Source organism: Cervus canadensis, chromosome 8, assembly GCF_019320065.1.
Source record: "Cervus canadensis isolate Bull #8, Minnesota chromosome 8, ASM1932006v1, whole genome shotgun sequence".
NCBI classification, from domain to species: domain Eukaryota; kingdom Metazoa; phylum Chordata; class Mammalia; order Artiodactyla; family Cervidae; genus Cervus; species Cervus canadensis.
This window is the reverse complement of record NC_057393.1, coordinates 9790507-9803471: the sequence shown is the minus strand read 5'-3', so window position 1 is coordinate 9803471 and position 12965 is coordinate 9790507. Positions and strand designations below refer to the sequence as shown.

Below are 12965 nucleotides of genomic sequence, written 5' to 3'. Positions count from 1 at the left end.
GCCAATGTTGAAGAGAACGTGAGCCTTTGCCCTGACAGCAGGCTGCCCACAGCAACCTAACTTTCTTGCTCGACTGGCAATTTGATAGAAGCTGACATTTCCCTCTTGAAAACTGACAAGAGTCAGAATCTCTAGTTGACGTAAGTGGCCTGTCCTCATGTGGTCACCGTAAGTGGGGACAGAAAGCTTATTCCCCTCTGATGCTTTTCTTGCCGCATATCTGCAGGTGACGGTCGTTAGAACCGTTTTCAGTTCTAGACAATCTGAGGAGCGTGTGGAACCCTGACTCCAGGGATTAAGGCCACACATGCCCAACCCTCTCCCTTCCCAAGAGACCTGGTGTGTTTGGCCTGAGGTCCATCTCTTCCAGAGCTCTAAGATCACCCGCTTTGAGCGATTTCCTGTTTGGGGGTGCTTGAGCACTCTCCCGGTGGCTCTGCCAGCCCCCCAACATCCCTGGCTGGAAGCAGCTTTGTCTCTCTGGTGGCGCCCCTTTATGTGTCCCCATCGCCACTCACTGTCCTCTTCATCATCCACGTTCCCAGAGCGGGTCTCATCAGAGCACAGTGGCCCGTCTGTGCGTGTCACCCATTAGTCATTAGTGCAGGTCGCCGACTGGGTCGATTTCAGGGTCCTCGTCCTTGCTGCGGACAGCGTGGGGCTGCAGCACAGCTGGGACTCACTGTAGCTGTGGGTGGGACCTGCCTTCTTTCTGAGCAGGAAACCCACCCGTGTTTCTTATCTGGATCCTGTCTCTTTCTTCTGGTTCCCACTCACCCACCCAGCCTTCCTCACGGAAGGGCAAACTCAGACCCAGAGAGCTGGACAGTTCAGGGCCCAGAATAAATGTAACAGCAATCTGAGGTTAAAACCAGCTTCCACTCCACCTCCACTAGCCTTTCCTGGTTCCCGCCTGGCCCCCCTGGCTTCCATTTAACCTTTACAAATGCTCTATGTCAGTGTAACATCTGTCCTGCTATCACTGTTCATTCTCATCATATGATACTCAAGAGACTATATTTCATTAAGTTCAAATATCGACTGTTCAGAATTCAGAACAAAAAAGGATTTCTGTGCTTTCTGCATTCCAGGTTGTTGCAATTGATTTTTTTTTTTTTTCCTGCTTTCCTAACAACTGCCCTGATTATCTGTTTTGCTTCCATTTTCTGTTGCTTCTTGCCCTTTGCTTGCAAAACAAACAGGCAAGCCTGGTAAGTAAATGCTTTTTCACCTAATTTGACACCCGCCCATTGCAACCCTTATTTGTTTGTTTTTCTATTTTTGTTACTTTTGCTTTTGTGTTTTGGCTGCATTCCCCACATGGTTTTACAGTGTTTTGCCTGAAAAAGCCAAAAAATCTCCAGGGCCATTGTTTTACTGTTGTGTCTAGAACATCTTGGGTTTTGAGCTGATTTCCTGATTTGAAGAACCTAGCAGCATTTGTCATTTACAAAAAAAGACGTGTGAAGCATTCTCTCCTTTTCAGTCTCCTGGGAACAGGGAAATTCTATTTTTACAAGGGTTATGGAGGGGGAGGAAAGGAAGCCTGAGGCAGACTAATCTCAGATCCAGGAAATCAGATGGATTCCGTTTGATAAATGACTCTTTTACCAAGCCAAGTGAAATGTATACATGGCCCGAAACCAGCCCAGAATGTGTATTATACAGCTTGCTGAGAACTAAGGAAGCAGCTAAAATTCAAAGAATAAAAACAAGCATTTGGTTACTGGTGGAACTTTGAAGTGCCCTTTCTTTTAGGAGTCTAGATGTAGCAAGCAGATTGTCGGTGGTTCTGGTCTCACTATATGTTCAAAAGCTCCCCCTTCGTGGGTCCCTGCAACTTGATATCATAGCAGTTCTGTGAGATGGTGATGCTGTTGATAACGGAGCGCTGATACTGACTTCTTACTACATGTTGAGTGCTTTATATTTAATCTTCCCCAAATGCCATAGATATATCCTCTCATCCCGTGTTTTCAGATGTGGAGGACAGAGCTGAAAAACTCTGCCCAAGGTCACATTGCCAGGAATTATCAGTGCTAGGACTGGGACGTGGGCTGTCAGACTCTGGCTCCTGGTTCTTCAGCTCTGCCCTGGGAGGAGAAACTCTCAAGAGGCAGGACCTCAGGCATCTTCCTGGCCTGTGGTTCTCCAGACATGGTCCCTGGACCAGCCATCTCAGCATCGCTGGGGACCTTGTCACAGGCGCAGATCCTCAGTCCCACTGCAGAATGACCAAATCAGACCCCGCTGGGTGGGCTCAGTCGCCTGCATTTGAACAAGCTCCCAGCTGATCAGGGTGCATGCTGACATGTGCAAAGCCCCTCATTTTGGAACTGAGGCCCTGGGACCTCAGGTGAGGACTTTGAGCAAGTTTATGGTCAGGGCTGGAGCCGAAACCACAATGTGGTCCCTGTTCTGTGCTCTTCACTCCTGTCCACACACAGACAGGAAAACGCCTGACGTCGGGATACAGAAAGGTGCCCATCTATCGAGAATCTAAGGGGAAAGAACCCAAAGCAACATCGCCCCACTTTTAAGGGAGCTCCATCCTTCCATTGGAAGGACTGATGTTGAAACCGAAACTCCAGTACCTTGGCCACCTGATGCGAAGAGCTGACTCATTTGAAAAGACCCTGATGCTGGGAAAGATCGAAGGCAGGAGGAGAAGGGGGCGACAGAGGATGAGATGGTTGGATGGCATCACTGACTCAATGGAGAGGAGTTTGAGTAGACCCTGGGAGTTGGTGATGGACAGGGAGGCCTGGCATGCTGTGGTCCATGGGGTCTCGAAGAGTCGGACACGACTGAGCGACTGAACTGAACTGAACTGATCCTTCCAGTTGCATTAGTAAGAGGCCCACGTTGAGACCCAGTTGCGAGCACAGCCTTGGGTTTGGTTCTGGCTCTGTTGCATCCTCAGTGAACAAGGGACTAAGCTTCTCCTGTGCGGGAGATTGGAGTTCAGCCTCAGGGCCGCCCTGCTCATTCATTCACTGCACAACAACAGGCGTGTGTTGTGGCGTCCTGTGTCCTGCAGGCCTGTCCTCACAGGCCCTGTTCTGGGCCTGCGACAGAGCCATGGACAGAACAGACTCACAGGACCCTGCTCTCATGGAGCATGCATTCTCTATACAGACACGTGCACACCCACATGTCTGGTATGACAATAAGGAGTGGTCACTGCCGGACGTGGTGCTGGGTGCTCAGTTGCTCAGCCATGCCCGACTCTTTTGCGACCCTGTGGAGCCCCATGCCAGGCTCCTCTGTCCCTGGGGTTTCCCAGAAAAGAATACTGGAGTGGGTTGCCATTTCCTACTCCAGGGGATCTTCCTGACCCACGGATTGAACCTGTGGCTTCTACATTGGCAGGCGGATTCTTTTATCATGGACCCACCAGGGAAGCCCATTCTGGGCATGGAGACGAGGTGTTTCCCACGTGGGTTCATAAAAGGTGTCTCTGAGTGAGGTGGGGCCACAGGGGGCTCCAGGCCAGCTTTCCCAGCGGAGGCGTAGCGGTGCTGAGAGCAGAGAGCATGTGGGCTGGGGGTTTATTCCAGTGCAGAGGGGGCCCCTGGAAGGAGGGGTTGACCCGGTTTGGACTTCTGAGAGCTCAGCCCAGCTGCCAGGTGCTGGCTGAGGGGCCCTGAATCGAGAGGACGGTCAGCCCAGCGCCTGACATGTGCAGGAGCCCAGTACACACGGGCCGCTGCTCTGCCATGGCGGTGTCATCGTTGACAGCTGCTGTCCATCCTCCGGCCCAGGGGCCCCTCCCAGGGGACCTGAGGATGGACAGGAGCTCCAAGCAGGGGTGCTCCCCTCCACTGACTCTCTGCTGCCAGCAAAGTTCCGGACCGATCAGAGCAAGCGGCTCCTTGCCCACGCAGACCAATGACAGGCTGGCGTGCAGAGCCTGCCACCAGGATCAGCTGCTCCAGACCGGGCCAGAATTTAATTGTTTTGTGCATAACTGAGAAAGTCAATCCGACAGAAATAGCTCCGTTTTCCTGGGAGTTAAAGAAGACACCCGCCCTATCAAAAGAAATGGCCCTTTTTGTATGGAACAGGATTCAGGGCCACAGTTATGTGGGCTTGGGGTTCATGGGATGTTTTAAGGATGAAGAAGCCTTTTTCTTTTCCTATGACCATCTCTGCAGCTTCATTATGCTTAAGAAGGGGGATGAACTTCCCTCACAGCTCAATCTACAGCACATTTTATTCTGGGTCAACACCAAATTCAGTATGGATTGGTCCTTATGCTGTCAACAACCAGATAGAATCAGCAGGGTCTCCAGGCTAGTTTAAGGGGCTGCAGTGATCAGGTTAAAGGATACTGGTTCATTTCCAGCCCATCTAATGTGCCCAGGCCCAGGTCTGGGATGCTGGAGCTGTGGATTTTGTTCCTTTAGAGGCGGAGTCTGGGGGGGCTCGAGGGAGCGGGTCTGTCTCAGCTGAAAGCTGAGACCCAAGATGGCCCACAGGTCAGACTTGAGCTGCACCCGAGGCCTCAGCTGGGCCCGGAGACCCAGTCCAGAAGCTGTGGGCTCCATCATTTTGTTCCCTGTGTCTCCCACCAGAGGATGAACAGAGGGAGAAGTCGGTCTCCCACCAGACCGTCCAGCAGCTGGTCCTGGAGAAGGAGCAAGCCCTGGCCGACCTGAACTCCGTGGAGAAATCTCTGGCTGATCTCTTCAGGAGATACGAGAAGATGAAGGAGGTCCTGGAGGGCTTCCGCAAGGTGTGTTGGTGTTCGCGGTGGGGGGAGGGCGAGATCCGTGTGGTAGGGGAGGTGGGGTGGGTTGGGAGCATCGCAGGGGCGCCCTGGAAGGCCATCCTCGCCGGATGGGGGGTAGGACTCGGCAGTCAGGGGTTACACCCACATCCGGGCTCGGGGTCCCCAGCCCTCCTTGGATTTTCTTCTGTGGGCTTGACCCCCGTGTTCTGTCCTCGTCAGAATGAAGAGGTGCTGAAGAAGTGTGCACAAGAGTACCTGTCTCGAGTAAAGAAGGAGGAACAGAGGTACCAGGCGCTGAAGGTCCATGCGGAGGAGAAGCTAGACAGGTAAGGCCGCCGGAGTCTGCTCCCAAGGGCCCCTCAGTAGCCAGCCCTGGCCGAGGCTAGCTGGGAGCTCCCTGGCACCCCTGCCATCGCCTTGGGATAATGGATAATTCCCAATCCCACAGCTGAGTGGATAATCCAGCTGCATTTTTCACTACAGTTTAAGATAATGCACTCTCCATCACTATCCATCTTGATAAGTGAGGGATGCGTGTTGCAATTTCCAGGGTACCCACTGGAAGCATCTCGGCATCACAGGGATGGGGGGTTCTCATCGGCTCCTGTGCTCAGGCCCTGTTGGAGGGAGCTGGAGCCAGATGGTTTGTTCCCCTGCCCAGATTTGAAGGGCTTCCCTGGTGACGCTAGTGATAAAGAACCTGCCTGCCCAATGAAGGAGACATAAGAGATGCAGCTTCGATCCCTGGGTCGGGAAGGTCCCCTGGAGGAGGGCATGGCAACCCACTCCAGTATTCTTGCCCGGAGAATCCCATGAACAGAGGAGCCTGGCGGGCTACAGTCCATGGGGTCGCAGAGTCGGATACGACTGAAGCGACTGAGCAAGCACACGTTCCCAGACTGGGGAGGAAGAGGGTGGGAGGCATCTCCAGGGAAGAGTGATCATCTCCGAACCCCGTCCTCAACCCGTTCCTGCAGGGCCAATGCCGAGATTGCCCAAGTCCGGGGCAAGGCCCAGCAGGAGCAGGCTGCCTACCAGGCCAGCCTACGGAAGGAGCAGCTGAGAGTGGACGCTCTGGAGAGAACGCTGGAGCAGAAGGTAACAGGCTGAGGTCGCTGCCTCCAAGCGGGCGGGGCTGGCCAGAGGCTCAGACACACATAGCCGGGCTTCTCACTCTGGGCCACATGCCAGGCACTGCTGGGACAGGTTGATGCTTCACGGGCGCGGCCTTGCCCCCCCCCAGGAAAATCCAGGTTAACCCAGCCCTGAGACTGGCTCCCTTTCTGCCTTCCCTGAAACTGTCATCTTCCATTCCTTTTCAACATTCGTTCATTTGTCAAACGTTTGCTCGGCAACTGTGGTGTGCCAGGCATAGTGCTTTAACCCCTGCACCCAGCGAGCAGGATGGTGCCCAGCAGGCAACACCCTGGGCAGAGACACCTGCAGAACACGGGCAGTGCCAGGGTCAGAAAGGCCCCCCAGGTGTCCTCCTACTTCCGTGCACTGGAGGAGGATCCTCTTGAGGTTTCTCAGCTTGTGCCCAGATTTCCTGATTTCCAGTCAAGGACTTGGTTCCCCTTACACACTAACTCCCTGATTGTCCTACAGAGAAGCCTCTCCCCCCCAGGAGAGCCGTGAGGCTGATTCTGAGTGAGTGTGAGCCAGGCAGGCTCCCTCCCTGGGTTTCCAGACATGAACCCCCATTCTGGTTGATTTACTGAGCCTCAGGATGGTCATCGAGGGCCCAGTGGCCAGGGGTAACAGCGCTTCTCATGCACTGGGGTCTTGATGGGCATTGGTGGGGGTGCTTTAAAGGCAGGTGGCATCAGGAGTCCAGTTTGTCTCCCAATGATTTCTGCTCCTCTCGAAGCACCCACCCAGCTTCCAGTGTGACTGGCTGGGCCCCAGGGGTTCTGGGCCAAGCAGTACTAACCTCTGCAGTGGGCAGAGGTGGGCAGGGTATCTACTACCTCTCACATCCCCTACATGGTCTTGGGGAAAGAGCTCGGAACTCAGGAGATTCAGGTCCCCACACCTCCCTGCCGTCCATCCTGCTCCTTGGCAGGCCTGGCACTTCACTGTGGTTTCTAGGTTTGTAATGCTGGGGAACTAAACCAGATCTTGAAGGTGTGAAGTTATTCCCTCCTGTTTCCATCAGGGTATGATGGTGTTTAAATCGCATCACGATGTTAGCTAGAACAACAGAGCTAAAACCAGTGTCAGGAGGGATGCTTTCAAGGCACCTGGCCTGTTCAGATGATTATAGTTGCAAAGTGAAGGTGATGGATATTAGGTTTTCTGGCCAACTAGAAGACAAGGAAGAAAGCAAGTAAGCTTTGCACTGATTTGGATAACAGGAAAAAAAAATGTATCTGCAAACATAATTTTGTCTTAAACTAAAATTCAGGAGGAGTGGGTCAACCACATGAGTTCTTCCCTAAAGGGCTCCAAGTGATACGGAGGGGGTGGTCTCTGTTTTCAAGAGATTCAGAAGTATTATGCCCCCCATCTCCCACCCCAGGCAGCTCTTAGGTGAAGGCATTGGGCATTTCGCCCAGTTGGGACTTCTGCCTGGTGAGCTGAGCTCCGTGATAGGGCAGGTTCCCGGCTGGTGGCTGACGGTGCCAGGATAGAGCTCGGAGAACCTCCAAGAATCCACAGCCAGTGGGTCTGCTCGTGCCCCTGGGCCATCAGTCACTAGGCGGTGTGCCTAACACGTGAAATAGCCAAGCTGTATGGGAACCAGGCCGACCGGAATTTGTGTTTCAGGTTTGCTGTGTCTGAGCAACTGTGTGACCTCATGCACAACGCTTAACCTCTCTGAGCCTGTCTCCTCACTGAAAAGTAGCGGGATAATAATGGTTTCTGTTACGAGATTATGGTGAGAACGGGGCGCAATCCAGGGCCTGCGCTGGGTTTGCACGGTGACAGGCATGTGCTAAAAGTGCTCCAGGAAGATGAAACATCACTGCGAGCAGCCCGAGCGGTGATAACAGGAATTCCAGGATCAGTGGCTCGTCCTGCATCCCATGCAGAACCCATCCCCCAGCAGGAATTTCAGTGCTTCCCAGGACCTTAGGCAGGAGGTGGGCCGAGGTGATATTCCTGGCAGAGCTGTCTCCCCGTGGGGACTGGAGGCAGGACTGAATTTGCAGCTGCAACCGGGACTGAACCTCCTCTGCTAAGGAGGCCGGATTCCTCCGGAGCACCGGCTCAGCGATGAGCCGCACCTGGAGCCCAGCCCGGGTACCCAGGGCACGTGGCTCCCGGCTGGACCGTGTCTTAGGAGGCCCGGGGCTTTCTAGAGAAGGGCCTCCATGCAGTCTCAGAGCACAGCCTTGTGACTTAAGACTCGCCTTCCACGGGGACCTCAAGGGAAAGCTGGCCGCAACATATTCTGGGGATACAGAAAGGTCTCGCCCCATAGGAGAGGACCCGTCAAGACTGGCTGCTGAGCCAGAGCGGCATCAGGCATGGCATTTAGTCCATCTGAGCAAAGCCACCACCGTCCGGATGGAGGTGCCACCCCGTTGGATGCCCGTTGCTGGAGAACAGACAGTGCTGAAGATCTCTGGTGTGAGATGAACACGTGGTTGGCTCCTCGTGATGGGGCTTCAGAGGATGGGCACGGTGTGGCCCGAGAAGCCCCTGAAGATGTCCTGTGTCTGCCCTCACTCTCCTCCACACGCCCTGTATCCACAGCACCGCCTCACTTGACATCCTCTGAATAATGCTAGGGGTCCCATCCAAGTAGAATTGCTTAACCACTCTGGTGGCATTTCTCAAAAAAACCCACCAAAGAGCTCACCACAGACCACCCTCTTGTGCCCACATCCTTGGAGGCAAATAAGCAGAAGACAATGAATGCTGGTTAAGCCATTACTCTGAGCTGGTCACTGTGCTAGGAAGCTTGACATTTCTTACCTCACTTAATTCTGAGAGAGAAGAATGTTATCATCTACCCTTTTGAGATAAGGAAACTTGAGGCTCAGAGAGGTTGTGTAACGTGCCCAAGGTCACACAGCTAGAGCTGGGATGCACAGATGACTTGGCTCCAGGTCATTTCTCATGCTGCTTTAGATATCCTCAGGGGGACCAATCAGCCCGGAGGACACAAAAAAGCCCAGTGACCATTCTGATTGGCTTGATTTCCAACAACCAGGACATTTCAGCAACCTCTTTTTTTTGTCTTCACTTGCAGAATAAAGAGATAGAAGAACTCACCAAGATTTGCGATGAACTGATTGCCAAAATGGGGAAAAGCTAACTCTGAACCAAAAGTTTGGACTTGACCGTTGCGTGCAATATGACCGTCGGCACACTGCTGTCCCTCCGGTTGTGTGGACAGGTTCTGTTTTCACTTTTTCGTATGCACTACTGTACTTCCTTTCTAAATAAAGTTGATTTGATTGTATGCAGTACTAAGGAGACTATCAGAATTTCTTGCTATTGGTTTGCATTTTCCTAGTATAATTCATAGCAAGTTGACCTCAGAGTTCCTGTATCAGGGAGATTGTCTGATTCTCTAATAAAAGACAAATCGCTGACCTTGGCCTTGCCCTTTGTACATGAGTTTCCAGGGTGAGCGGCTTTTGGATTTAATATGATCGTGTACAGCTTGCTAAGGGACTCTTGCCTTAAGGAGTGTAAACTTGATCTGCATTTGCTGATTTGTTTAAAAAAAAAAAAAGAAAAATGCATGTTTCAAATAAAATTCTCTATTGTAAATAAATTTTTTTCTTTGGATCTTGGCAATAAGTGTGGCTATGATTTATTTTCTGGAAAAGGTTGGATCTTTCCTCGCCTTTGTTAAGTCGTATCAAATGTAGCCTTTCACTCTCTTCTCTATCTGGGCTCACTTTTTTGGCCACAGATTTAAATAACGTTTCCTTTGTTATCATGGCTGTGTTTGTAAGATGGAGCAATTGAGAAATATTGACTTGCTACTTAAATAATTAAGTGAGTGTATTAAATTAGCTTGGACTCTGTTTTTACAAATTCTCTTTGACTTTAGGGGGCAAAAATCTATTTCCCTTTATTGGCTCAAAGAAGCAGCAGGCTGTCACTCTTCCTGCTCATTCCCTTAGTCTCTGCAGATCAACCCTGAAATGTCCATTCCTGTCCAAGAGGATAGGAAAAGGTGGGCAATTCACCATGGGTGATAGATAATTAGGCCACTTTGGAGATTAAACGAGGGATATTGGCAGTTAGATTCTCTAATTTCTCCTGACCTTCCCAGGGACCCCACGTTGGAGGGTTGGTACGGGGAGTAGAGTGGTGGGGGAGGTGCCCAGTTTCCCAGGATGGCCAACACAAATCACTTCACAGCTTAAATAACAGAAGTTTATCCTCTCACAGTTCTGGAGGCCAGAAGTCCAAGGCTACCCTCCAGCTCAGCCACCTCACTATACCTGCCCACAGGGCCACCGTGGGCAGTGCCTGGCCTCAGGGACCCCTGTGGGTTGGGATCAGCCACTTTTTTCCTACACTCAGTGTATATAATGGCACATACATGTGCCAAGTTGCTTTAGTCGTGTCCAGCTCTTTGCAACCTATGGACTGTGGCCTGCCAGGCTCCTCTGTCCATGGGATTCTTCAGGCAAGAATACTGGAGTGGGCTGCCGTGCCCTCCTCCAGGGGATCTTCCCGACCCAGGGATTGAACCTGCATTTCTTGCATTGGCTGGCGGGTTCTTTACCATTAGCACCACCTGGGAAGCCTCATATAATGCCACCTATGCTTGCAAATGTTCACCCAGGTGCTGGCCACTGAGGACCATTTAAGTTACTTGGCTTTGCTGGAGGAACAGGAGAAGCCGGCACCTGACCTCCTGGCTTCGCAACGTTTGAGATCTCAGCATCTTTTGTAACTTTAATTTGCCAAGTCAGTTAACGGCTTGAGCTCGCATCATTTTTCTTTTCTGAGAACTCATTTTGGGGCTCTCATGGGTGACTTTAGGGCGATACTAAAATTACCTTCTGAGGATGGGGCATGGGGGGGGGTGTAGAGAAAAGAGGGAGGGGTCACTGGCAATGGAGGGGGCATGTTTCTGGGGACTTGGCCTCTTAGATGTGAGATCTGAGGGGCCCGAGGCCATGCCAGGGAGCACCCCCTGCCAACACCCCTCCCACTCCAGGCTTCTGAGTCGGGAAGAAAGAAGCGGCAGGTAGGAACGGGTGAATCTGGGGGAAGGCTTGGGGAAGCAGGACTTTGCTCCGCATTGGAGGTGACTGACCCAGACAGGGCGGCCCGACTGCCCGACCAGCTCCTTTAACGAACTCCTTGGCCCTTGTGGGAAGCCGAGGTTTCTCAGCAAAGCCTCTGCTTTCCAGGACGTTGCATTCGAAAGATTGAGCAGGACAAGGCCGGTGTCCCGGCGCGGCCGGGGTGGAGGTGTGCGCATGTGCAGGGCTCCTGGCAGGCGGAAGGATGTTGACGCGTACGCACTCACGGGGGCACCCTTGAAATAAGCATTCGCTAGCTCATTTCACCCTCGAAATATTCTGGTGTGTGAGAACTATTTTTATTTCCATTTTACAAGAAGGAAACAGAGGCTCAGAGAGGTTAAAAACCCCAGGGACTTGACTGAATCACTCAGCCAGGAGACTGAATTCCGGATCCTCGGTGACTGCAAAGTCCTTTGCTTTTTCCCAGGGTAACAGAGTCCTTCCCCGGGAGGTAGGGCAGGAAGTGGCGGGAAGAGAAGTGGGGATAGGGGATGCTCTCTGACGCTTACCGTGGTCCTCCGTCCATTCTTTAATTCGTCTGATTGGTGTCTCTGCCTTGAGGCTGGGCTGGCTCCACTATTGTTTTTTACAGACGATGAAAAGCCTGCTCGTTTATTTCAACGGGTGGGAAGGCAGTGGGGCTGCCCCCGTGCGCGCTGTTGGGCTGACCTGAGTGGCCTTGCTCTTCTGGCCTCTTGTGTGTTTCCCTCTGCAGTCGGTGGACCCGTGGCGCCTCCCCAGGCTGGTGGCCCCCAGCCAGGCTTCTGGGTTCCCTGGAACAGCAACGGCAGAATCTGGAGAGTTCACAAGTCAGTCTTTTGGGCAGTTTGTTGTTTAGTCCTTAAGTCGTATCCAATCTTTAGTGACCCCATAGACTGTAGCTCACCAGGCTTCTCTGTCCATGGGATCTCCCAGGCAAGAATACTGGAGTGAGTAGCCATCCCCTTCTCCAGGGGATCTTCCCCACCCAAGGTTTGAACTCGTGTCTCCTGCATTGCAGGTGAATTCTTTATGGCTGAGCCACTGGGAAGCCCTTGGGTTTATTAGGAGCTGGAAAAAACAACCTGGAGATCAAAAGTGATAGGACTAGACAAAACCCAGATTCTTCGGCCCCTCCAAGCCGTGGGAGACCTGGACCCTGCTCCCTTTCTGACGTCCCAGTCCTTGTTCCCACCCTTTCCTGCAGTCAGACTACATGGACATTCTCCTTCACTCCAGCCCAGCAGGTGCTGTTCCCTCCACCTGCGACACCCCTGCCTCGTCATTGTATCTCTCAGCTAATTCCTACCCCCTTCAGGCTCATCCTTAATGTCACTTCCTCCAAGGAGCCCTCCCTGAAGCCCCAGGACTGGGTCGATGTTTTAAAATGTAGCTTTTATTATTAATCAGGGATGATGAGGCCAACAGATCAGGAGACAGTTGCCGCCGAAAACATAGTTTGTTACAGCTCCCAGGAGGAGGGGAGCAGGACCAGGTGGAGAAGCACTCCGGTCAATCAGGAGGCAGAGGGAGAAAGGGGGAAACGTGAACAAGAGACTTCTTTGTGGTTCCCGAGGGAAGGACTAAGTGAGCAGGGTAAGCAGGCTTAGGGCTGGCTAGCTTAGGACTCCAGCAGTGGCCTGGACCCGGGAGCACAGACAGCTCCCCATACCTTGGGAGCCAGCTGATCCCGATACCCTTGGGGCCTTCTACTGCACACACACAGTGTCAGGGCCCTGATTCTTTTAGAACCAGAGACTTTAGAGCCAGCGCTCAGGCTCTGAGACCTAGATGCTCCAAACTGCCTGGCCCCAGAGGCTCTGCGTCAATGCTTTCCACCGAGGGAGGATAAAGTCATGGCCAGGGTCACACGACTAGTCAGTGCTAGCCTGTGTGTTAGTCGCGCAGTCGTGTCTGACTCTTTGTGATCTCACAGACTGTAGCCCGCCAGGCTCCTCTGTCCATGGAATTCTCTAGGCAAGAATACTGGAGTGGATTGCCATTCCCTTCTTCAGGGTATCTTC

At 52.6% G+C, this 12965-nt stretch overlaps 1 protein-coding gene across 17 annotated transcripts in view; it reads left to right on the top strand.

Moving 5' to 3' along the window:
- Window positions 1-9490, top strand: part of TACC2 (transforming acidic coiled-coil containing protein 2) — a 228576-nt gene extending 219086 nt beyond the window's left edge. For all 17 annotated transcript variants that reach the window (XM_043475242.1, XM_043475253.1, XM_043475252.1 and 14 more), the window contains 4 exons: window positions 4578-4738; window positions 4955-5061; window positions 5713-5833; window positions 8937-9490. In XM_043475242.1, the coding sequence (XP_043331177.1) occupies window positions 4578-4738; window positions 4955-5061; window positions 5713-5833; window positions 8937-9002 (455 nt within the window). In that variant the 3' untranslated portion in view covers window positions 9003-9490. The remainder of the gene's footprint in view (window positions 1-4577; window positions 4739-4954; window positions 5062-5712; window positions 5834-8936) is intronic.
- The last annotated feature ends 3475 nt before the right edge of the window (window positions 9491-12965 follow it).